The sequence below is a fragment of the Glycine soja genome, chromosome 19 (genome assembly GCF_004193775.1).
Source record: "Glycine soja cultivar W05 chromosome 19, ASM419377v2, whole genome shotgun sequence".
In the NCBI taxonomy this organism is placed as follows: domain Eukaryota; kingdom Viridiplantae; phylum Streptophyta; class Magnoliopsida; order Fabales; family Fabaceae; genus Glycine; species Glycine soja.
Genome location: NC_041020.1, coordinates 31,595,808 through 31,621,999, shown reverse-complemented (window position 1 = coordinate 31,621,999; position 26,192 = coordinate 31,595,808). Strand labels below are relative to the sequence as shown.

The following is a 26,192-nucleotide window of genomic DNA, read 5'->3' as shown; positions in this document are numbered from 1 at the left end:
CAACACTAGTTGTAGGTTATAGCAGGTCAAGCCAAAAAAACCTAATTCAATTTAAGCTTTTAAAATGAGACCAACCTTGATAAAAGTTAAATTTCATACGAGTTTTATTAGGCTAAGCCCAAATCAAAGCATGATCAGACTGAACTAAAAAACTTAAATTAAATTCATGATCATAGTCTATAGTTTAAACCCTACATTTTATCAAATGGGTTCAAGTCGAGTTAGTTAACCTCATCTATTTTGTCACCTCTAACAAACACTAAACAAGAAACAAAGATATGATGGAAGGTGGAGAAAAGTGAAGGAAAGTATCAAAACCACACAACTTCCAAAAACTTAAACTACAAAACTCTTTTATTTCTTGTTTTCAAAAGTGAGCTAAGTTGGTTTTAAAATTTATTTAAAAACCATTTCAACCTCATTTTATTCAAACATTTTTTGTTTTCAAATTTAAGTTTGAAAATCAACAACTAAAAACCCACATCTACCTCCAATGGAGACTAAAACTTTGTTTCTCAATACACAACATAAATTTGTATAACAGAGAAAAAGAAAAATCAACAAGCTTTACTCATTCATTTTTCTAACTCTATTACATGAAAAAAAAATACACATCAATAAATACATATACTTCTTTAGGTTTAAATACACTTGATTGTGCCCATAATTTACCTATTTTTTAATTTTTAAAAGTGTTCCTATAATTTTTTTTTGTGATTAATTGGTCCTTGCCACTCTCTCAATTATAAATTAAAATACACAATTTAAAAGTGAAATTTCTTTTAGACGTGTATTTTTCACACTACTTTCACATTTGCCTAATATTTCTCTCTAAATTATATTAAATTAGCCTTCCTTAACTTTTATATGTACATTTGATTTTCTTAATTGTATATTTCTTTCAATTTACCTTATTTTATTCAGTTTCTAAATTGAATTGCATAACTTTTTTTGAAAGAAATTATCAACAGTTAAAAACAAACTTATATTATAATTTGAATTATTCATTATAAATCTAAAATACAATTTATATATGTAAATATATTTAATTATAGTATATGTATATATTAACAAATATTTTTTTATTATAAATTTTAATTGTATGTAAATAAATTAAAGTAAATTTTAGATTCTTCTATCCTCTATTTCAATACTTACGTGTAAGGAGACTAAAAAAAAGTACTTACATGCAAGGGAAAGCTTACAACAGAAAGTTGATAAAGTTTTTCTTTTCTTCGGTAAGGTATCTTTATAACGCTCGGAAGTTATCAGACTAATCTCTTGAAGCCTAGATATTATTAGAATAGGTTTTGTTTTTCTTAATAATTTTTTTTCTCATATGTATCATCAGAAAATCAAACCCTAAGAATACTTAACAAACTCAATTATTTATCAATATTATATTTTATTGGTAGAAAAGTTAATAAAGTACAATGCTAACTAAACAACTTACAACTAACAATATAAAAGAATCATGGATTTTTTTTTATATATTTTTGTAATGATTTTTTTATACTTTTGTTGAACATATCATAGTTGAGAATATTGATCAGTTTTGTAATAATTAATTTCTGATAAAAAAAAATTGTCTTGGTCATTTTACATGAGTCTCTTTTTCTAATTCAGAACAATAATTTTGACACAAAGTTGCATACATCAAAAGGTGCCACATCAGAGCCAGCAATTGTTTCCAAACTTTTTTGCTTGGAGCAGCCACATGCATTGGCACAGGAACAACTTTGTCCAAGAGTATCAGGCTTTCAGTGTGAAAAGTGAGTTACAATGTAAAAGGTACCATTAGATTAGATTTCATTCATCATGTGAGAATAATGTGCAGAATTTTATAATGTATGAATGCATATAATACGGATTCTAAATGGAATTCACACTTTTCTCTCGTTGTTATGGATTTACGCTGCTTTGAATCAATTCCACCACTGCAGGTTAATTTATTCTCCGCTTGTTGTTTAATTTATCTTTTCTCACACATAAATAACTGAAATTATAAAAGTTTCTTTTCTTTATTTTTTGAAGGAAAACAGTTTCTTTTCTTTAAGGAAAAATTAAAAGTTTAAGGAAAAATTAAAAGTTTCAAAAGTACACAGTCGCTTGAAAAAAATTATATAAATTTTTAAAAAACTAACATGATTTATGTGTTTATATCAACATACGACGCATATAACGTAATGACATATTTTTATTTTAAAAACAAATAGTAATATTAATGAGGTGTTATGGACCATTCATTGATATAGAAGGTTAAGATATTTGCATTTTATCCTCTAAAGTATAGGGTGCACTTTAGAGGAGTCTGGTCCTATATAATTATTAAGATAAATTATAAGAATGGTGATAATTATTAAAAAAATTATAATTAACGATTACTTCAAAATGAACATTTGATATTTATTTTAACATGAAAATGTATGACAATTTTTATATCTTGTTATAAATAAAATTTAAGTGATTTTCACTTTTTTAACAAATAAAATTTATTAATAATTTTTTATTTAAACCTCATATTCAAACAGAAGTCACAGAAGCTATTCGAGAAACCTGGATGCAATGTAGAAGGGAAATTAATAAAGTTAAACAATTGAATTCGAATAACAAAGGCGAGATTTATCATATCAACTTTTCTCTTTTTGTTTCTATTGCTATTGCTATCATATCAACTTTCCTATTTGATGTATAAGTTTTCAACTTAGCAATGAGAGACCAAGAGAAGATACTTTTTTTCTTAAATAAGATTGAGTTGAGCTAGGGTAAAGCTGAAAATGATGAAATTAACTAACATTATTGACCAAAATTGGTGTAGGAATATAAGATTTAGTGTATATATATTTAATTTTTAAAATGATTATTTTATTTTTTTAAAATAAAGTAAGAAAGCGAGTATTTCATTAACTTTAAGTTAAATTGAACATATTTTACGATAATATTATCATTTAGCTACCATACGATGTAGATAACATAACTAAATATAATAAGTATTACAAATTTTAAAAATTTAATTTTAAGAGTTTTTTTATAATATATATACGGGGCCAAAGGCCCAAGAACTACACAGAACCTACAGGAAGGGGTAGAGGACCCCATGGCATCACTAAAAATTAAAGCAACAAAGACAGACAAGAAAGCTATTGTTCTATAACATCAAGTCTCCCCATATGCATCCAGGCTACAATCATGGTTCGCTAGCTTGTCCACACACCTATTAGTTTCCTTGTACATGTGATTAATCTGAAACTGATTAACCATTCTGATAAACTTCTGGATAGCTTGAATTAGTCTCCACCCCGAAGCACTCCCTTCATTACCACTTCTAATAGCCAAAATTACCGCTTTAGAATCCACCTGCAACAAAATTCTAGTGAATCCCTTCAAAATGGCCAACTTAAGGCCCTGAAAGACTCCCCACAATTCAGCCACAAAAGTTGAAGACCTCCCTATGTATTTTTGAAACCCATATATCCATCTTCCATCATGATCCCATATCAGCCACTCCTTTAACTGCTCCATCAGTGTTCAAACAAACCCTGGGGAGGGGATTTCCAAGCTACCTGGATCTCCATGGTAACACTCATAGAGACCCCTGCACTTTGACTTGACATATTGAAATACTTCTTGCATCTTTGAATAGCAATCTGCCACGGATGGAGAGGTGTAACAAAACTGTCCTCATGAATGTGCTTGTTTCTCCAGCTCCATCGACGAGCTCGGTTTGGATATTTGTTTCCAATGAAAATCGAACCCTCATGAATGCGTACGTATGGGTAAGCCGAGAAAATTGATAGTATAGTTATATTCGTACGACTATAACATTGGACAATATTATTATGTATTTAATTGGAAATTAATTAAATGAGAATAAAAATAAATATAAGCTAAAAAATTTATCATCAACATGGTCAGACCCTAATTTCATCCGGGTATAATACTTTTATCATTCACATATGATGTTTTGATCATTGCTAATCAAATTATGGTGTTTGGCAAGGTCAAGGGGTCGCTCTAGGTTGATGTTTGATTGTCAAATCCGGAAACAAAAGCCACAAGAAAAGGGTGCAAAATTGTCATTTTTAGAACTTTTTAGACCTAAACTTGCCCAGGCCAGCATCTGGCTCACCTGGGCCATGGGAAAACTTCAACCTTAAGCAACCAGCTCGCCTGGGCGAGTTGATACCTTCAAGCCTAAGCAACTGGCTCGCTTGGGCGAGCTTCCCCTGCACCAAATGGTTTTTTCCTATAAATAGCCATGCATGGGAAGGGTTTCAGGGGTTGGAAAATTGAGGAAAGAAAAGAAAAACGCAGAAAAGAGAAAGAGAAGAAGAAAAAAAGCAAAGCTGAGGTGCTGCCGAATCAAACCGTGGATCGTTTCCTACATCATTTCTCTTGCTAGCCTTGTACCATGTACAATAGTCGGTTAGTTTTTCTTAAGATTTTGATGTAATCTATGTACCTTATAGGTCCTTTGTGATATTATGTGTGTATTTATCTTCTTCACTTATCGTTGGTAATTTCATTTTATCCGTAAGGCTTAGCTCTAATCGGTCACTAGTGTCATGAAATTGGTTTTTTTTAGTATGACTGAAAAGTAATAAACAAAACCAAAAAAAATAAAATCAATTCACAATCAAACTTATTTTCGTCAAATATCACTTAAGATTGTTTCAAGGTCCAACGCCTTAACAGTTCTCTTCGCTTTTTTCCAAATAAATTAACACGTCGTTTCAAGGTCCAATGCCTTAACGACTTATTGTTTGCATTTAAAATGAATCTTTCAAAAAGAAACATGAGTATTCTTATTAAAGAACTATGTAGGTTTGATTTCCTCATTGCATTCAAGGATACGTAGGAGCAAGGGCAACACCCTTGTCGATTCGAATAATAATAATAATAATAATAATAATAATAATAATAATAATAATAATAATAATAATAAATAAATAAATAAATAAATAAAAGAGGGAAAATAAATAATTTTGAAGTCACGTTTTGCACACTCGATTAAAGGTTGTCGTCCCTTATGACAGGCACGTGCGGTGCGAATACCTTCCCTATGCGTAAACAACTCCCGAACTCTTCTTTTCAAAATTTGCAGACCTCTTTTGGTTTTTCTAACATTTTCCTTGAATAAACGTTGGTGGTGACTCCCACTTGTTTTCTTCATAGGAGACAAACGTGCTTTTATTTATCTATTTCCTTTCGTCGTCCTGTCGTAAGATAGGTTGCGACAGATGGCGACTCCACTGGGAACATGATAGAGAGTTAAGCCATTTGGTTAGTGTGTAATTTTTTTCGCGACTTTTTCTTTATTTATGTTCCCTTTTGATGTAAACCCATTTGCACAAGGATTGAGGATGGGTTTTCAAAGGTTTTTCTTTCTTTTTTTTGGGTATGAAATTTAGAAAATGGAATGGATAAGGAGAATGAAGAAGGTGGTTGGAAGAATCACTCCTTCGGAATTAGTGTCACACACAAGGTGGTGTTCCTTGATAAACCAATTTCTTGAATCACTCAAGTAACTAAGGAGATTCACTTTCACACTTTAGAAGGTGATTAAAACTCAATTCAAGGTCTATTTTTTTATTAGAAAATGTGCAACCCATAAATAGGAATGACATCAAGTTGGTTACACAAGTGAGAAGATGAAATGATCACCAATAACAACAACTATGGTGTCATTATACCTAATTAAAACTAGAATTAAGACAAATGATCACCAATAACAACAATTGATGGCGTCATTATACCTAATTAAACTAGAATTAAGACACAAAAACATGTGGAAAAATGCTTAGCTCTTGGTTAGGCAAGAGGTAGCCACAAGCCTAGAGTTTCCACCTTATTAAACCTTAATTTCTTTAAATTAAAACAAGCCCATAGGTGGTGAAAATCCAAAGAGAATTGACAACCACTTTAACACAAGTTTGGGCCTTTATTTCAACTAACAAAATGCTAATAAAACCACTCAACAAAGGTGGCACCCTCTACTCTTCTTGGAACATGGTGCAATTGATAATCCGAAGCTTCTCCACTTGTAACTTGGGCCTAAATTCAAATAGCATGGTTAACACTTGTTGAAGAGCTTCCTTGGTCTTCTTTCTTCTAGCCCTTGGCATAGGTCCTCCAAGTCCTTCTAAAGGTTCCTTGCCCTTAGTCCTTGCCATGTCCTCATCACCTTTTCTCTTTTATCCTTATGTTATGCTCATGTTCATGATCGTTTAATTCCGCTACAATTCTTTTTGTGGTTTTTGCTTCAACCTCATTTCTTTTATCCTTTGTTTTGTTCATACTTGTATATGACCTTTGCCATGTTGTTATCTCTTGGTGTGCATCTTTCTATCTATTACCTTTGTAGTTAGAAATAATTTATGCCATTGAATCTTGGGGTAGATGACATATGATGTACTTGTTGTATCTACCTGGGAATTTTCTGTTTGCTTGGTCGGTAGGGTTGGTTAATTCTTAGGTTGCTCTGTTCACACATGACACCTACACTTTTTGCACACACATTGAGATATTAGGCCCTATACCCGAGTATGTGTGAGCCATAGGGAGTGGAGGTCGATATGTGGTCATGCTAGGTCTTTGACTCGCTTGATAACAGTGAAGCCTCATCTAGAGTTTTCCTCTTTTGGTGATGCATTGTCGCTGGTAGTCCTTACCACCACAGTGTTGTTACGTAAGAGGATGATATCTCTAGAGGTCGATAAGGTTACATGAAACTACCCTTGGGAGTTGTCACTAAATAGTGAACTTTTGGATCCTTTCCATTAGGTTCCTGAATTAGGGACACAGAGCAAACTCACCATGTCTTGTTCCCTTGATTGCATCATGCATCTCTTCATAGTGTCATAATGGGCATATCATTCTTGTATTTACCATTTATCATATTCACGCATTGCATTTGCATAAGTCATTGCATTTTTGTACATATTCATTTAGCATGTTTTCATTCTGCCAATCACATACCTTATGTTGTCACTAGTCACATGTTATGTTCACTCATGCATACTCCTTCCATATACTTGCTCATGCCTTGATTCTTTTCTTCGTCGCCAAAGTCACAATGAAACATGAAAGTTTACACCATGTTCTTAGTTGCATGTGTTGGGTACCATGGTAATAACTATAAACAAACCATGTTAGGGTTATACAATTCTTTCTCCTAAGGATTATTGAAAGTCACATGAACATGGTACCCAATGCATTGTTAATAATAAGGGGTGGTCTTTCGGGCGTCTTGTGTCAGTTTAATAAATACGTTTGCCATGCATAGCATAACCATACCCTGATCATTCATCATATCTTCTCTATGATAGGGTGTCAAAGTATTGGCAATCAAATTCCTATTCTTGCGAACATGGGGTTGAACCAAGCGCAGACTTTTAAGAAAAGGTTTTATCATGTCAAGGTAAAAAATCTAGAAGTAGCCAGCTTGCAAAAGTTGGGGTAGTGGATGGATCAGGTTAAACGTCAGTTTTTTAGCAAGGTATATGAAATGATTTGGGATTTGGAAATGATAGACATGTTAGTTGAAGCCATTGCATCTCTTACCCGATACTGTGACCAATCGCTCAGATGCTTCACTTTTGGGGACTTTCAGTTAGCACCAACCATTGAGGAGTTCGAGGGGATCTTAGGATGTCCGATAAGAGGAAGGAAGCCATACCTCTTTTTTGGATACTACCTTTCTATGGCGAGAGTAGCGGGAGTAGTCAGGATCTCGGAATGAGAGTTAGATTGAGTGAAGCAAAGTAGGAATAGAGTAGCAGGAATACAGAGAAAGTGTTTAGAGGAAAAAGCGGAAACCCTGGCAAGCCAAGGAGAGTGGGTATCATTCATGGATGTATTAACACTACTAGTGTTTGTAGATCTAGTAGCGGTTGATGCCTTTCTTGTTTATCACCACAACAAGGAAAGCCCAGTCATTGCTGTTTTAGCAGATGCGTATGATACATTTGATTTGAGATGTGAGAAAAGTAGTGCGAGAATTGTCTGTTGTACGCCTGCTCTTTATGTATGGTTGGTATCCCACATCTTTAATCATGGAAGTAGATCTGTCTGTCCTCTACAAGGCCATCACATTTGTTTAGGAAAAGATAAAGCAAATTGGGAAGAGCTCTTGGAAAGCATGACGGGAGTGTCCGTTAGTTGGTTCCCACGGTGGAAAGAAGAGGGGACAAGAGTATTGTGCTCATGTGAAGGATTTCTAAATGTCCCTTTGATGGGAATGAGGGGTTGCATTAATTATAACCTTGTGTTGGCCATAAGATAGTTATGGTATCCTATGAGAGGTGTGCCATCAGAGGAAACCATCATGCCTTCCATCACACGAGGATTCAACGAAGATAATACGAAGATACTTCAAAAGATCCATAAGGCATGGAATAAAGTGGGAAGAAAAGATAAGGAGCTTAGAGGAAGAAGCAACGATGTCATGGGCGACTATCACAAATGGCGGAAATCTAGAGTGCAAGGGAAAGCTTGGCACAAAAAGCTAGAGGGTCTAAATGGGGAAGAGACAGAAGTGCCCGAGGAAAGTGAAGAGGTGCAAGTCTTGAAGGCTGAGTTGGAAAAGACAAAAGTAGCAAAGGAGAAACTGAAGGTGGTAGTCACTAGAGTTAGGAAAGAATGTGATAGGCTGAGAGATATCAACATGTTCAGGATGAAGCGCTAGAGCTGGAAATGAAGAAAGACAGAAAGGAAGAGTGGAGTAGAAACAAGTTCTGAGGGGCTTTGTTAGGCAGCAATAATGAGCTCAAACTTAGAAAGGCTGAGAGAGACAAATCAAGGATGGAAAATGTAATGTTAAAAGATGAATTAAGGAATTGTCAGGAGTCAAAAGGAAGTTTGAAAGAACAGTTGAGTAAGACAAAAAAGAACATGTTTGATGATCATTGATCAATATAAAGAGAAGGTGGACCTAGCTATTGGTCGGGGGCAGGTGCTGAAGGATGAACAGGGAAAGGTGTCGACCTTGCAAGTTGAAAGGGAGGTAAGGGAAGAGGTGATAGAGTTATTGCATGAAGAAGGCATGAAGTGGATGGACAAATTTTCTCTCACTCTAAATGGAAGTCAAGAGTTTCCAAGGCTGTTAGCCAGAGCCAAGACGGTGGCTGGTGCATCCTCTGTCCCCGATGAGGTTCATAGTCTTTTCGACTACGACCAACACATGGTCGAGCTAATGACCCACATAATTAGGAACCACTGATGCACCTGCTAATTGTACCTTGAAACAATGTTTTTGAACCCAGTTTTGTTAAAAGGAAAATGGGCTTGGTTTGACCTCATGTTTCTTTTGAACGGCTTGCGTGAAATTTGCGCAAAAAATAATCATGGTGACTCATCATTTTCATGCATTTATGCTTATTGGTGGTTGCATTTCTCATTGCATTCTTTCCTTGAAATCAGAATCGTAATCATTGTAATCAAAGAGAAAGAATGCGCTTTATGGCACCTATACCAGACACATGCCAAAGCTAGAATAATGAGTGAGATAGAAGAGGTACATGAACAGATGAAGGCTGGCATGGAGGCCATGAAGGAGTAGATGACAACGATGATGGAATTAATGATGAGCATGAGGAAGATGATGGAGGTTAACACTGCTACAAGTGTTGCTGCGAGTACTACCCGATTCACTCGTCTGGTTTCAATTGAGTGAGTCGTCTAGTCTTAGATGTAGTAGGTCAAGGAGGCGAGGTAGCGGAAAATGTAGGTGGGCCTCATTATGTTCAGGTTCAGAGCAAGCATTCCCTTCCACCATATGGTTTGCCTCCCAATTATACATCACCCACTATTGTATACATTCCTAGTGAGAATATCAACAATTCTGCACCCATACTCATTGAGAATCAACAACCCTAACCTGATCGCACCTATATCTCTCAACCCATGGGGGAAACACATGAAGCTACCCAAGACCACACTCTGGCCGATTTCGGGCCCCACCCTGGATATACCACTGAAGGGCAGACATTTTCTAGTGTCCCTGTGCCGAACGCTCCGGGGGGCCCTCGGTATCAGTGATCGAGGCCGTACCCGAATCAAATAAACATTAAAAATGCAGTATCTCGGAAGTGATCCTAGGTCGTCTCCCAACGAGCAATGCTTAACCAAACGTTCATAACAGATAGTAATAAAACAGTAACGAATTGGGGGGGGGTTGTTTGTTTTTGTAAATTAAACAGCAAACAAATTTGAATTAGAAAATAACAAAATTAAAACATGTTGTTTCCCCTTGATTCACAAGCAAGTATCTTATCCTAGGTTGCGAGAATTTATCCTTAATTAGTTCAACCACTTAATCCAACCCTAAATTAAATTACTAAGCAAAAATTAACATAAGGCTGTCATTATGTGATTAAGCAACACATACACCAATTAATCATGAATGAAACTGATCATTAAGCATGAACGTAAAGTAAGCGTAGAGACAATTAATCAAGCACTAAGCATGCATGGATTAATAGCAACAAATACAGAGTAATTGATGAAGAGGAAAAACTGATCAATATTCAATAGTAATAACAAAACCGCAAAGAGAGTTGTGCTTGATCCTCAAGAGAAAACAACGCTAGAGACTTAGCCTTCCATTAATCAGCAGAAAACGAAATTGTAGATTGAAGCAGAAATGAAATTGCAGAAAACGAATTTTATTCTACGTGAACAGTGTACATGAACAGTAATAAAAACTAGAATTGCAAAACCTTAAAATTATTCTCCTCTCCAAAAACTCTCTAAACTAAAACCCTGGTGCTGTTATATAGGTCCTCAGCCCCAAAGCTTACAAATTTGTTTTAAGTCCAAGCCCATAAATAAAATAAAATCTGGACAAGATAAGAAAAAATTAGATGAAATAAAATCTAGATAAGATAAGATTAGATTGGATGAAATAAAATCTAGATGAAATAAAATCTGGATAAGATAAGATTTGATAAAATAAAATTGTCCGCTCTCTTCAAGTCCAAGCCCAATTCCGGATTCAAGCCCAATTGCTTATAATTCTCTTGAAATTAAATTAAAAACACAAAATTAGTCAAGTAGGCCCAAATGATAAAACTGCATAATTAATTTGACAATTAAGACTAATCAGTAATTAAAATGGTGACAAAAAGGGTTAAGAAATAGGAGAAAATAATGACACATCAATCAGTCACCACCCCAACCCTTACATTTTGTAGGGGAGGAAGGCTTCCTGCTATAGTTGAGAAGGAAAAATTTGATCACATAGAGGAAAGGTTGAGGGCCATTGAAGGAGGAGGAAATTATGTCTTTGCTGACATGGCAGAGTTGTGCTTGGTACCCGATGTGGTTATTCCTCCAAAGTTCAAGATGCCAGATTTCAATAGGTACAAGGGAACCGCTTTCCCAAAGAATCACTTGAAAATGTATTGTAGGAATATGGGGGCGTATGCAAAGGATGAAAATTTGTTGATGCATTTCTTCCAGGAGAGTCTTGCTGGGGGAAGTATTACCTGGTATACCAATCTAGAACCTTCCCGGGTCTGTTCCTAGAAAGACCTAATGGCTGCCTTCATTAGGCAATACCAGCATAACTCTAATATGGCTCTAGATAAAATGCAACTACAGAATATGTGCAAGAGAGATAATGAATCTTTCAAAGAATACGCTCAAAGGTGGAGAGATCTGACAGCTCAAGTAGCGCCCCTGATGATGAAGAGAGAGATGATAACCATGATAGTGGATACATTGCCGGTGTTCTACTATGAGAAGATGGTAGGTTACATGCCTTCAAGTTTTGCAGATTTAGTGTTTGTTGGCGAATGGAGTGAAGAAAAAAGAGGGAGAAACCCATGTTGCGACTGCAGTGCCCACATGGCCAAGCTCCTCGCAAACCCCTCATAACCCCATGTATTTGTATCCCCCACACCAGTACCACTACTCAGCCAATATCGGTCCTCCCCCCTGCCCAACGCCCCTTCGATCAAGAGCACCTAACCAACTACAGAGACCTCCCCAACATCACCCACAAAATCCATTCCCTATACAACCCAGACCAAATGCAACTCCCAATCCTAACATAAATACCAACCCACGAAGGAATTTCCCAGAAAGGAAACCTGTAAAATTCACCCCAATCCCAATGTTGTACGCCGATCTATTACCATCTTTACTCAGTAACCAAATGGTAGTAGTGAGCCCGGGAAGGGTTTATCAACCTTCATTTCCCCGATGATACAATCCTAACGCTACATGTGCCTACCATGGTGGCGTCCTGAGGCACTCCAATGAACAATGTGTAACTTTTAAGCATAAAGTGTAGAGTTTGATTTATGTGGGATAGCTTACATTTTAAGAGGATAGTCCTAATCTAAGAACTAATCCACTTGTAAATCAAGGAAGCTCGTCGATGAATGCTATTGAAAAAAGGGAGTCTCTGGAGTTGATGCAAATAAAGGATGTGTCGAGCCCAAAACGATTCATCTTGGAGGCTTTACATAAGGATGGCATGGTTGAATACAACAATAATAATAGGGATCGATGCTAGCTACATCCAGGGGAGTTGCATGATGTTGAAACGTGCCCAGTATCCAAGGAGTTGTTGCAGGGATTGATAGATGGGGGTCGAATTGAAATTGGCCGCGTAAGGAGGGAGGAAGGAGAAGTGTTCATGCAATCAAGTGACACCAACCTGGGTAAGCCTAAACCTTTGGTGATTCATTTTACCAAAGATGTTACCACTCAAGTACCTTGAGGTTTCTAACCCACTGTGGTGAGGACACCATCACCATTCCCTTATAAAAGTGACAAGGATGTGCCCTGGAGGTTTGGCATAAAGGGATCCGATGGAAGGCAGGACGTGTCCGGTATGAATGGCATGTCGCGTAGTAGACATATTTTTGCTCCTCCAGAACTACCGGCAAATTCAAAGGGCAAGAGAAAGGAGAAAGAGGATGCGGTTGAAAGGGAGAAAATAGGCCCTGTGGCGAATAACGAGACCCTTATTGGAAAACTTGCAGAGGAAGAGGGCAATTTTGGCAAGAAGGAGATATCTGCTGAGGCAACAATTGAATTTCTAAGGATCATTTAGCAGAGTGAATTCAAGGTAATCGAACAATTGAATAAGTGCTCGTACCATGGTGGCGTTGCTTTGGGGGAAAAGGGTGAGGCTTTCGTGAAAGAGGAAGATAAGAAAGTGTGATATGAAGGTAGGGGGTGAAATCTGATTTCATCCCCTCTTTTTGGATTGCCCACATCGTGCCAGTCCCCAAAAAGGATGGAAAAGTGTGAATGTGCATGAACTATCAAGATCTAAATCGAGCCAGTCCTAAGGATAATTTTCCTTTGCCACTCATTGGCATTCTAGTGGATAATACAACCCATTTTTCCTTATTCTCTTTCATGGGTGGGTTCTCAGGGTATAATTAGATAAAGATGGCCCCAAAGGACATGGAGAAGACGAATTTCATTACTCTATAGGGAACCTTCTGTTATAAGGTGATGTCGTTTGGGCTAAAAAATGCTGGGACAACATACCAGCAGGCCATGGTGGCATTGTTCCATGACATGATGCATAAGGAGATCAAAGTCTACGTAGACGACATGATTGCAAAATCAAGAACGGAGGAGGAGCACTTAATCAATTTACGAAAGTTGTTCAAGCGACTACGTAAATACAAGTTAAGATTGAATCCCATGAAGTGCACGTTTGGGGTAAAATCTAGAAAGTTGCTCGGTTTTGTTGTGAGCTAGAGAGGAATAGAGGTGGATCCGGACAAGGTGAAAGCAATGCACGAGATGCCCGAGCCACGTATAGAGAAACAAGTCCGGGGGTTCTTAGGGAGGTTGAATTACATCACTAGATTCATATCACAGTTAACTGTCACTTTTGAGCCTCTTTTTAGGTTGTTGCATAAGAATCAGTTTGTTAAGTAGGACAATGATTGTCAGGTAGCATATGAGAGAATTAAACAGTGTTTGATGAATCCTCCTATGCTCGTACCACCAGTCCCTGGAAGACCTCTTATTCTGTACATGATAGTGTTAGATGAGTCGATGGGGTGTATGTTGGGGCAACACGATGAATCCAGAAAAAAAGAATGAGCCATTTATTACTTGAGCAAGAAATTCACAGCATGCGAGATGAACTACTCGTTACTAGAAAGGACATGTTGTGGCTTGGCGTGGGCAGCTCACTGTTTGAGACAATATGTGTTGAGTTACATTACTTGGTTGATGTCCAAAATGGATCTAGTCAAGTACATCTTTGAAAAGCCCGCTCTTACTGGGAGAATAGCTTGATGGCATGTTTTGTTGTTGGAATTCAATATTGTTTATGTCACTCAGAAGGCAGTAAAAGGGAGTGCCTTGGTAGATTATCTAGCTTAACAACCCATAAGTGATTATCAGCCTATGCATCCAGAATTCCTCGACGAGGATATTATGGCCTTGTTTGAGGAAGAGGGTGAAGATGAAGACAAAGACAAGTGGATTTTATGGTTTGATGGTGTGTCTAATGTATTGGGTCATGGAATTGAGACAGTGTTGGTTTCGCCAGACAAACAATGTTTGCCTTTCACGACTAGATTGTGTTTCAATTGTACAAATAATATGGTGGAGTACGAAGCATGCACCTTAGGAATCCAAGCAGCAATCGACTTTAGGGTTAAGTTGCTCAAAGTGTACGATGACTCAACATTGGTAATTCATCAGTTGAAAGGTGAATGGGAGACCAGAGACCATAAGTTGATACCTTACCAGGCTTTCATCAAGGAATTGATGGAAATCTTTGATGATATATCATTTCATCACATTCCTAGAGAGAAAAACCAAATGGTTGATGCTCTTGCCACTCTGTCATCCATGTTCAAAATAGGCCCTCATGGAGATTTGTCATGCATAGACATCAAATGTCACATTAAGCCTGCACACTTTTGTTTCATAGAAAAAGATGAGGATGATAAGCCTTGGTATTTCGATATCAAACGATACATCAAGGACAAGGATTACCCACCTGAGGCCTCTAACAATGACAAGAGGACGTTACGGAGGTTGACAACTAGTTTCCTCCTGAGTGAGGATGTCCTATATAAAAGAAACAATGATATGGTATTGCTGCAGTGTGTGAATGCAAATGAGGCTGAGCAAATACTAACGGAGGTGCATGAAGGATCCTTTGGCACCCATTCTAATGGGCATGCCATGGCCTGAAAGATTTTGAGAGTCGGGTATTACTGGATCACCATGGAGAGTGATTGTTGTGTTCACGCCAAGAAATGACTCAAGTGCCAAACCTTTGCAGATAATGTTAATGCCTCACCTGTACCATTGAATGTGTTGTTAGCACCACGATCATTCTCGATGTGAGGCATAGACATGATTAGGGCTATCGAACCCAAGGCTTCGAGTGGGCATCGTTTCATCTTAGTCACCATTGATTACTTCACCAAGTGGGTGGAAGCGGCCTTATATGCTAAAGTGACTAGGAATGTGGTGGTTAGATTAATCAAGAAAGAGATAATTTGCAGATATGGTTTGCCCAGAAAGATAATCACCGATAATGCCACCAATTTGAACAACAAGATGATGAAGGAGATGTGTGAGGATTTCAAGATCCAACACCATAATTCAACGCCTTATCGGCCCAAGATGAATGGGGCAGTTGAGGCTGCCAATAAAAATATCAAGAAGATTGTTCAGAAAATGACAATGTCATACAAAGATTGGCACGAAATGCTACCCTTCGCATTGCATGGTTATTGAACTTTTGTACGCACTTCTACCGGGGCAACCCCGTTCTCTTTGGTGTATGGGATGGAAGTTGTGCTCCCTTTTGAGGTGGAGATTCCTTCTTTGAGAATTCTAGCATAGTCAGGATTGGAAGAAGTAGAATGGGCCCGGGCACATTTTGACCAGTTAAATCTTATTGAGGAAAAGAGACTGGTTGCCATAAGTCATGGGTGGCTATATTAGAGCAGAATGAAAAGGGCATTCAACAAAAAGGTGTGCCCGCATGAGTTCAACGAGGGGGATCTTGTTTTGAAGAAAGTATCACATGTTCAGAAAGATCATTGAGGGAAATGGACCTTGAACTATGAAGGACCTTTTGTGGTAAATAAGGCTTTCTCGGGTGGAGAACTATTACTCATAAACTTGGATGATGAAGAGCTGCCTTCGCCTGTGAATTTTAATGTTGTCAAGCAATACTATGCATGATACTGGCGACAATTTGAAGGTTCCCTGTTTGGGCCTCGCCAAGGACTCATTAGGATCTCCATGTTTTAGGCTATCATTGTAAACAATAATCTCAACGTTAATAAATATGGATTGATGTTTTGTATCTCTCCCTCTCATATGTGTCTTTTGCATTTTTTTTATTATTTATTTTTATTTTTCGATGGGTATGAATGTACGCTTTTGTTTTGCTTGCTTACATGACCTGTACTCCAGAGCCAAGGGTCGAGTCTGCCCGATCAAGAGTTGCACATTCAGCACATTCGGTGGGGGTGCTGTAAGCATTGAGTAAAATTGAACAAAACACTTGGTTAATTGTTGCGCTAAATGAATGTTAAGTACAAGCATGCATGTGACTGCATCTTATCATCTCGAAAAAGTTTGGCAAAAAAAAAGAATGAAGAGTCATTTGGGTTATGATAGGTGCCACGTGAGACTGTAGAAGCAAAGCTTCATGGTGAATCAAAGGTGATTCAAAGGTGTTTTGATGATAACAATGACGATAACAAAAGATGACGACAAAGGTGATGACAAAAAGCTCAAAGATCAATCAAGAACAATTCAAGAGTTCAAGATAAGAATCAAGAAGAATTCAAGACTCAAGAAGAAAGTCTAGAGACAAGAATCAAGATTCAAGGTTCAAGATCTCAAGAATCAAGATCAAGATTCAAGACTCAAGATTCAAGAATGAAGAGAAGACTCAATCAAGATAAGTATTAAAAAGTTTTTTAAAACTTTGAATAGCACATGAGTTTTTGACAAAAACCCTTTACCAAAGAGTTTTTACTCTCTGGTAATCGATTATCATATTGTTGTAATCGATTACCAGTAGCAAAATTGTTTTGAAAAAGTTTTTAAATTGAATTTACAACGTTCCAATTATTTTCAAAAAGCTGTAATTGATTACAATGATTTGGTAATCGATTACCAGTGCCTTTGAACGTTGAAATTCAAATTCAAATGTGAAGAGTCACATCCTTTCACACAAAAGCTTTGTGTAATCGATTACACTAATTTGGTAATCGATTACCAGTGTTTGTTTATGAATAAATCAAAAGATGTAACTCTTCAAAAGGTTTTTGACTTTTTCAAATTGGTTTTAAGTTTTTCTAAAAGTTATAACTCTTGTAAATGGTTGTCTTGACCAGACATGAAGAGTCTATAAAAGCAAGGCTTTGTTTTGCCTTTTAATATACTTTCACACTTATTCAACAATCCTTTACAAGCCTTGACTCTCTTTGAATTTCTTCTTCTTCTTTGAACCAAAAAGCTTTTTGAAATTTTCTGGTTTTCCAAACCTTGAAAACTTGTGCTATTCATCTTTTCATTCTCTTCTCCCTTTGCCAAAAAGAATTCGCCAAGGACTAACCGCCTGAATTCTTTTTGTGTCTCTCTTCTCCCTTTTCCAAAAGAACAAAGGACTAACCGCCTGAATTCTTTTGTGTCTCCCTTCTCCCTTATCAAAGAATTCAAAATGACACAGTCTGAGAATTCTTTTGATTCTTCCCATTCCCTAATACAAAAGTGTTCAAAGGACTAATCGCCTGAGAATTCTTTTGTATCCCCATTCACAAAGTATCAAAGGTTTAACAACCTGAGATCTTTGTCTTAACACATTGGAGGGTACATCCTTTGTGGTACAAGTAGAGGGTACATCTACTTGGGTTTGACTGAGAACAAGAGAGGGTACATCTCTTGTGGATCAATTCTAGTGGAGGGTACATCCACTAGGTTTTCAAAGAGAACAAGGGAGGGTACATCCCTTGTGGATCTTTGCTTGTAAAAGGATTTTTACAAGGTTGAAAGAAATCTCAAGGACCGCAGGTCGCTTGGGGACTGGATGTAAGCACGGGTTGTTGCCGAACCAGTATAAAAACTCTTGTGTGTTTGTTTTCTTCTTCCCTACTCTTTTACTTTTCGCTGTGCATTTAATTCTGCTTTTACTTTCTGTTAAGTTTCTCTTCTACTCCATATTCTCTTAACAACATAAGTAAAAGCCTTAGAAGAGCAATTTTTAATTAGTAAAGGTTTAGGAATAATTAATTCAACCCCCCTTCTTAATTATTCTGAGGCCACTCGATCCAACAGTGATTGTGAGCCTTGAGTAGACCTAGAGGCAAATAGGAAAGGCAGTATAAGCATTTTAAACATTTGCATGTTAACATTCTTTTTTTCAAGGCATTAGAGCATATGCCAACAGGTGCTAAGTCCATGATCGGATTTGCTCACGATTGAAGAAAAGAATTATGGAGGATAAGATAGCGAAGCCTCAACCACAACCATGCGTCCGACTAAAGATGTTAAAGAAGTGCTCCTGGGAGGCAAGCTAGTATTTCTGAACTTTGCTTTTTAATTTTATGTCTTATACCTCATGTCACAAGTTTGTGTTGTTTAAATTCCTATTTGTTTGAACTATTTTTCTTCGAATTTTTAGCATTATACTTAGTTATAAAGCTTATTACGAGATTATAACTAAAACGTTCATACAAAAAAAAAATTAATTAATTAAAAAAAGGGAGGTTTAACTTGCCTGGGCGAGTGGCTAGCTCGCCTGGGCGAGTGCATGTCTAGAGTAAAAATAAAAAGGGGGGGGGGGGTGAAATCAGATTTCGCCCCCCACCTTCATGTCACACTTCCTTTTCCTCTTTTTTCACGAAAGCCTCGCCCCTTTCCCCCATAGCTCGCCCAAGCTACTTTCTTTTCATCAAAGTTCTTCATTTTGCACACACCACTCCATCCCATTCAAGTAAGTATCACACCTCCATCTAATTTTACTTTTTTCTTGTAATATTTGGTGTTTTGGTTGTTGCTTTCTTTGCAATGGTTTGTAGGATGATTTGTATGTGAACGAATGATCAAAACACTCAGATTGGTGGTTGTGTTGGATGGCTCTTGGTCTATCCTTGGTATTTTACGAATTTGCATGTCATGCTTGCTCTTTGTCCCTCATTTTGCATGTGACAACATATGCACACCAGGTGTTTGATGAAATGCCACAATGGTTAGACTATGTTCTCTTGTAAGTTTTGAAATGTTAAACATGTTTAGTCATTTAATTAGGTGTGATATCAACTCAAGTTAATAATTTATGTAGGGTTGTGAATTGAATTGAGAAGGGATTTTATAAGGCCGTCAGGCAGCCTGGGTTTTTCGCTAAAGGTCTTGACTTGGGACTTTTTGACCCATTTAAGGATGTGAAGGATGGTGAACTGCTTGATGAGGAAGACATTGCTACTGGGGAGGAAGATGCTGGCGAAGAAGAAGATGATGGGGCTAATGTTTAAGCCATGCTTTCGTTGCTTTTTCTTTATTTTGTTGGTTTTGTGGTCGTACTAGCTATGTAACTTTGACAATATTTCTTCTTCTTTAATGTAGTCCCTTTTTATCATTGTTGTAACTTACTGTGTTGCAAATTTATTTGCATATTTGATCTTTGCTACCCATCGTAGAGTGATGAGAGCGGTTCTTTGTTGGTCGCAATTTCGCCTTTCTTGACGAGCTTGTAGGAAATAGGGAACAAGATAATATTTGATCATCTCTGGTTTAATCTCAACCTGGTTAAAGGTCTTGCTAATCAACTTGGTGATGTTTTCTTTTTTCCAACCTCAAGTTTTCCTCTAAGGTCGTAAGGATCTACTTGAGAATTTTATAAAGGGTGGAAGGCATACCAAGGGCAGGCCTTGGGTTTGACGAGCCTTGGAAATTCTTCGAGGCTCACCAAGGGCAGACCTTGGGTTTGACGAGCCTTGGAGATTCATCAAGCCTCACCAAGGGAGGGCCTTGGGATTGACGAGCCTTGGAGATTCGTCAAGGCTCACTAAAGGCGGAACTTGGGTTTGACGAGCCTTTGGAGATTCTTCGAGGCTCACCAAGGGTAGACCTTAGGTTTGACGAGCCTTGGAGATTTGTCGAGGCTCACCAAGAGCGGACCTTAGGTTTGATGAGGCCTTGGAGATTCGTCAGGGCTCATCAAGGGTGGACCTTCGGTTTGACGAGCCTTGGAGATTCATCAAGGATCACCGAGGGTGGACCTTGGATTTGACGAGCCTTGGAGATTCGTTAGGGCTCACCAAGGGCTGACCTTGAGTTTGATGAGCTTTTGGAGATTCTTTGAGGCTCACCAAGGGCGGACCATGGGTTTGACAAGTTCTTGGAGATTCGTCAGGGCTCACCAAGGGCAGACGATGGGTTTGACAAGCCTTGGAGATTCGTCAAGGCTCACCAAGGGCAGACCTTGGGTTTGACGAGCCTTGGAGATTCATCGACGCTTACCAAGGGCAAACCTTGAGTTTGAAGAGCCTTTTCAAGGTCAATGCATACACAAGAAGAATTATAAAAAACTAAAGGGCGAAAGAATTCTATTCAATTTGATCATTTGAGTACAAATTCTCTTCATTCCCCAAGTGTGTCTCGTTAAAACCTCTCAAGCCAAAAAAATCTTATTTTCTATTTTGGGACAAAAGACTTGAGTAGGAAAAGAGTACAACACTTGGTCTTGTTGCAATTCAACTAAAATAGAACTTTATATAGGGTAGCATTCCATGTTCTTGGAATTGCTTTACCATCTAGCTCCTGCAGCCTATATGCTCCATTGTCTAAGCTTGCCACGACCCTAAATGGGTCTTCCCAGTTTGACCCCAGCTTTTCTACTCATGGGTCTTTCCTTGCTTCACCTTGGACTCTCCACACTAGGTCGCCAGGTTGAAAGGCTCAAGGCTGAACCTTGGTATTGTATCTTCTTGATGCTTGAAGCTTAGTGGCCTCTTCCTTGATTCTGACCATCTTTTGGACTTCATCTTTTGTCTCTAGTTCAACCCTCGTGTTTTCTTCATTATTCTGTTCCTGGAAAAACAACCTCCTTGTCGGCGATTTCCCTACTTCGACAGGGATCATGGCGTTTGTCTCGTATGTAAGGCGAAAAGAAGTTTCGTTAGTTGTTGTTTGGGGTGAACAATGATAAACACAAAGTATGCTAGGGAGTTTGTCCTTCCATATACCTTTGGACTTGTCGAGTCTTGTGCGTAGGGCTTTAAGGATAACCCTTTTTGCTGCCTCTGCCTGACCATTGGTCTGGGGGTGTTCGACAAAAGTTGTGAGGTGCTTGACATCTAGCCTCGATAGGAATTGTTCGTAAGCTTGAGCTTTGAATTGAGTGTCATTGTCAGTGGCAATGGCGTAAAGAAGACCATATTTTCATATGAGGTGTTTGCATGAGAACTTCTCTACCTCATTTGTTGAAATTTCTCGCAATGGTCTTGCCTTAATCCACTTAGTGAAATAATCAATAGCGACTAATAAGAATTTGACCTATCCTGGGGCTTTTGCCAATGGTCCTAGTATATCCATCCCCCACATGGAAAAAGGGCAAGGTCCTAGTATGACCAATAAGAATGTACCCTTTGGCTCGCTCACGTAGCTCGTCCATGCTGCTAGGGGGTTTCTTGCATAGACTATCAGGGAACTTGCCAAGTGCGAGGGCCAACATCATGGAGTGTAAAGTTACCTCAAGATAGAGATTCCTGATTTGGATGACAATTCAACCAAACCTATCTATAAATTTGTGGAGTGACTCATCATCTTCCTGGCGTAAACTAGCCAAGGTTGCATATGTTAGGCGATGTGACCAGTTGTCGCATACTGGGAACTAAAGTGTTCGACAATAGTGTCGAAGTTGTCGATGGACCAGGAAGGGAGTCCACTATACCATGTCAATGCTGCCCCTTTGAGGGAGGTTGGAAAGACTTAACACATGATTGAATCATCATGGGTGTAGAGATTAGCCTAGGTGAGGAATGCATCCAAATGTTCCTTTGGATCAATGGTTCCATCATAGCGCTTTAGGTTAAGGGGTTTCCAACCTAAAGGCAGGTCGCCCTCCATGATGTGATCAACAAAGGGGTGTCAAAGGAAAATTATAATTCAATAAACATCCCAAACTAAACCTCAATTTGATCTTCTAAGGATCCCTACACATGTTCACTCTAATTTGGGGTGTTTTATGCATTTTAATTTTGCTTGTACAATGATAACTACGAATTGCTCATGTTTGATGGGCCAACTAATGCCCAAATGCAAATTGGATGGTTTAATTGAGTGTTTGGCTTTGAATGTTAGAAACCTAGAAATTTAGGAATTCTTGATTCTTGCATGTTTTCTTGAAATAGATTGAGGGGTTTTGTGTCCCCATGATGTGATCACATGTTCTATTCATTTTGAATTTGGGGGTGTTTGGATGTCTAAATTTTTCCTCTTTTGCTTCACGAAATGGAGGTTTTTAGCGAAGCATGCCTGTGCTTAGTGAAAATCAATTGTTTTAAGCCCGTGCTATTTTCTTGACAATGTGAATTAACTTGTAGCCTAAAAAAGACAAAGCAAATGATTTAATTAGGTTTTGTGGTATTCATGAAAGTTTTAGCACTAGATGTTATCTAACAAATTCCGTTGGTTCCATACAATTCGGAGTTGTATAGACCCCTAGAGAGTCAAATTACTGGGAAAAGGTTGAGCTGTCAGGATTAAGCAATGATCCAATGTTTATCTTAGGTTTAGACATATTTAATGGTCAAACCAATGTAGATAATTGTCTTAGCTTTCAAACAAGATAAGTATGAACTTAAGAGGATTAGTGCATCCCCTGTACTTGTAATTTTACTCTATAAAGGTTAGGAGAAAATGTAAGGATATACTTATTTATTATACATGTATGTGTGGTTTCTACGAACTAAATGTGTGTGTGTGTGTGTGTTTTGTGCCATGTAAATATTATTACTGTATGATGTGTATATGATTTATGAGGCGTAATGATATGATATTTTGGGATTATGAAATTTTGATTGAGATTGAGTATGAGTGGCAAGTTGAGCGTGTGTTAATTTGTGAGATCCATGTGAATATGTGATGGTGCATTATGATGTTGTGAGATGTTAATTGTGGACATGGAATATGGTTGTGAATAAGTCTTTGGTTAACACTTGATGTGATATTACTTGTATTGTGAATTATGAATTATACAATAATCCGACTGGTGTTTACCTTGAGAAAAATGTTATGCACGAGGTGTTAAAAAGAAAGTGTAGGGTTCCAAGTTAGGAACTTGAGGTGTTAAAAAGGAAAGTGTTGGGTTTCAAGTTAGGAACCTAAGGCATTAAAATGAAATTGTAGGGTTCCAAATTAGGAATATGAGGTGTTAAATTATAGTGCAATGTGTTAAATGTGTTTAAAAACAAGTGTGAGATTGCGAATATTGTATAATTCATGAGCAGTGTCTACGTGCAAAAGTTGTTTTAGGGGTTGGACTTGAATCAGGAATGTGAGGCCCTAACGGATTCTTCAAAGTCTAGGCCTTTGGGGTAAATACACTTGGTTTGAGTGCTCCTTTAAGCCTATGTTGATCCCATATGGTTGGAGCATTCTCACAAAATAGAGTGACCTAGACTAGTCACCTTTTGATTTCACTTAGTGAGAGTGACTTGACATACTCATTGTGTGACATGTCTTGTTATGTACTCTTAGGCGCCCTAGTGTTGTTTTTCACTGACATGGTACCACATTGCATATAGGATTGAGTCTTAGTGTATCTGTTGCATAACGTGTGTGTAATGATCATTATGACTTGTTATGTGATGGTGTGTAATGAGTTGTGTAAGTGTGAGATGCGGTATTGTATTTGAGATGTGTTGTTTTGAATATGTGATTGATCGTGAAGGCATAATTTCATATTTTTATATGTTTTTCTTATTTATATGTATGTCGGGGTAGAGGGTGTCATAAACAAAATTGGGTATTTATAGCATTGGATGAAAGCTTCAGGTCCTTGATTATCGGGGTTGTTACAGTATGATGACAACTCTTATAGATAATTTGTAGTATTTACTAGATAGGTGGAGTGCTTGTAATTTGAAAAGAGGATAATAGCATTATCATTAGAATTCAAATATATTATCAACCTATTGACCCAATAGCTCGACTGCTAAGGGAGTTATGTCCATGCTCTTGTAGTAGTAGGGCTGACAAGGAAGGTTGCCATATATATTCCAATGTCACGCCACTTGCCACATCAATTTGTGGACCTCAGACAATACAATTATAAACTTTTTATAATTTATATATTTATAAATTTTACTTACATAAAACAATTATTTATTTTGTGAAATACACCAACTAAGTATCGTTTATGTTAAATGATTCGACCAAAAGAATGTTCAATTACTACGCCCTAAACGGCTAACATCAACTTTTTGTTTTTTTGTACACATGTAAATACTCAAATTATTTTTTTCCCAAATTTTATAAAATTAACATGCTTCTTCTAAATTTAAATATTTTGTTTTTTTAATTGTTTATTTCAAATAATTAAATACTACTCATAATTTAAAATATTTTATTTATGTTTTAAAATTAAGAAAATATTCATATAATATATGACATGCTCCTTTTATTCCACTTTATACGATATTTTAACAAAAAAAATAATTGTTTCAAATTAGTTGTTATTTTACAAAATCAATGAAACATTAAATATATTTTTTTTCATGAAATACTCTTAGTGTAATTAGTTGTTACTAGATAATTAATTAGAGAGATAAAAGTTATTACTATATTAGGAAGTTGCATGATAGTTTTTTGGTTCCAAAATTAGTTTTTTAATATAACATTAATTATTTTTTTCACCAATATTTCTAAAGTTACTATTATTTTTTTTATCTATTTATTAACTTTTCTTCATCCATGTAAAATAACCTAGGATGACACTTATATTAGAATAAAGAGAGTATTTTTTTAATATAAAATTTAAGATATTAATTGTATTCTTAATACATGTGTCAAAAATTGTAAACATCGTGTAAAATGGAATGGAGAGAATTCTGAAATTTTTTTTCATATAATACTGTTTTTGCATTTTCATTTTCTATTTTTATTTTCTGAAAACTATTTTTATTTTTAAAAGATTAGAATTCTGAAAATATGTTTGGTTTGACTTCTTGTTTTTTGTTTTCAAAAAATAAAAACACTGAAAATATGTTTTCAAAAGGAAATGTATTTTTAGATTTGCTTAAAATTATATTTCTTGCCACCGTGTTTTCATTTCACCCAAAATGAGGTTCTTAGTTTCAACTAAAAACACTGAAAATGAGATTTTATTGTTTTCAATTTTTTGTTCGTTTGAGAAAATATTTTCACTGAAATATTTTCAAAAATCCAACTAAACGCATTTCCATCACCATTTTCTATTTTCAGTGAAAATGGAAATAAAAAACAGGCAAACCAAACACCCCTTATTTAGCAAATGTTAGCTAGCTTTCTTATGACACTATTTAAGAAATTAAAAGGGAAAACTAATTTATTAAGATGCACAAAGTTATGTTATTTTTATAATTTTTAAATGCATTTTTATACGATTTTCAATAAAAAAAATTATCTCAATTAATTTCTTAACCAGTACTCTTAGTATAAGAAAAAAAAGATTTTATTGAAATGTGTAAAAATGTATTTGCTTATAATTTTTAATAAAAGCTTTTTTCTTTTACTTTTTAACTAGCATTCTAAGATGACACAAGACTCAATAATATAAATAGAGTAAAAACATTGATTAAGAAGATCCAATAATATAAATACGAGTGATAAATATCTTATGATCAACTCGTATTAACCAGACCCCTAACCAAAGTGTACAATGCCCTGTTCATTAAATATTAATTTTTGCATTCAAGTTCATTAAAGAAGGTTGGCTATTTGTCTATTTTCCTGTTCCTTTCATTTTGTTCCATTTTCTTTCTCAAACCCTTTCCCTTTTGCATAGTTCAACTACAGCATGGCGCACGCGCGATTACCCTACATACGTTGTTATCGTATTATTTTTTTCCCTTCTTATCATCTTATCTAGTTCAATTATTATGGAATCAACATACATAAATTATTTCAAAATTCAAATCAAATACGTGCATGGAAAAATAAGGACTCGCTTGTCGTCAATACAATTTTTAAAT

The 26,192-nt window shown here is 36.6% G+C and overlaps 1 protein-coding gene across 1 annotated transcript; it reads left to right on the top strand.

Moving 5' to 3' along the window:
• The first annotated feature begins 14,385 nt into the window (after positions 1-14,385).
• On the top strand, positions 14,386-15,183 carry LOC114398739. Its single transcript, XM_028360900.1, has one exon. It carries the CDS (start codon positions 14,386-14,388, stop codon positions 15,181-15,183), a length of 798 nt encoding a protein of 265 aa, XP_028216701.1.
• Positions 15,184-26,192: the final 11,009 nt, after the last annotated feature.

Excerpts from the sequence above, each read along its gene's own strand:
- LOC114398739 (XM_028360900.1), top strand. The coding sequence starts at position 14,386 with ATGCATCCAGAATTCCTCGACGAGGATATTATGGCCTTGTTTGAGGAA.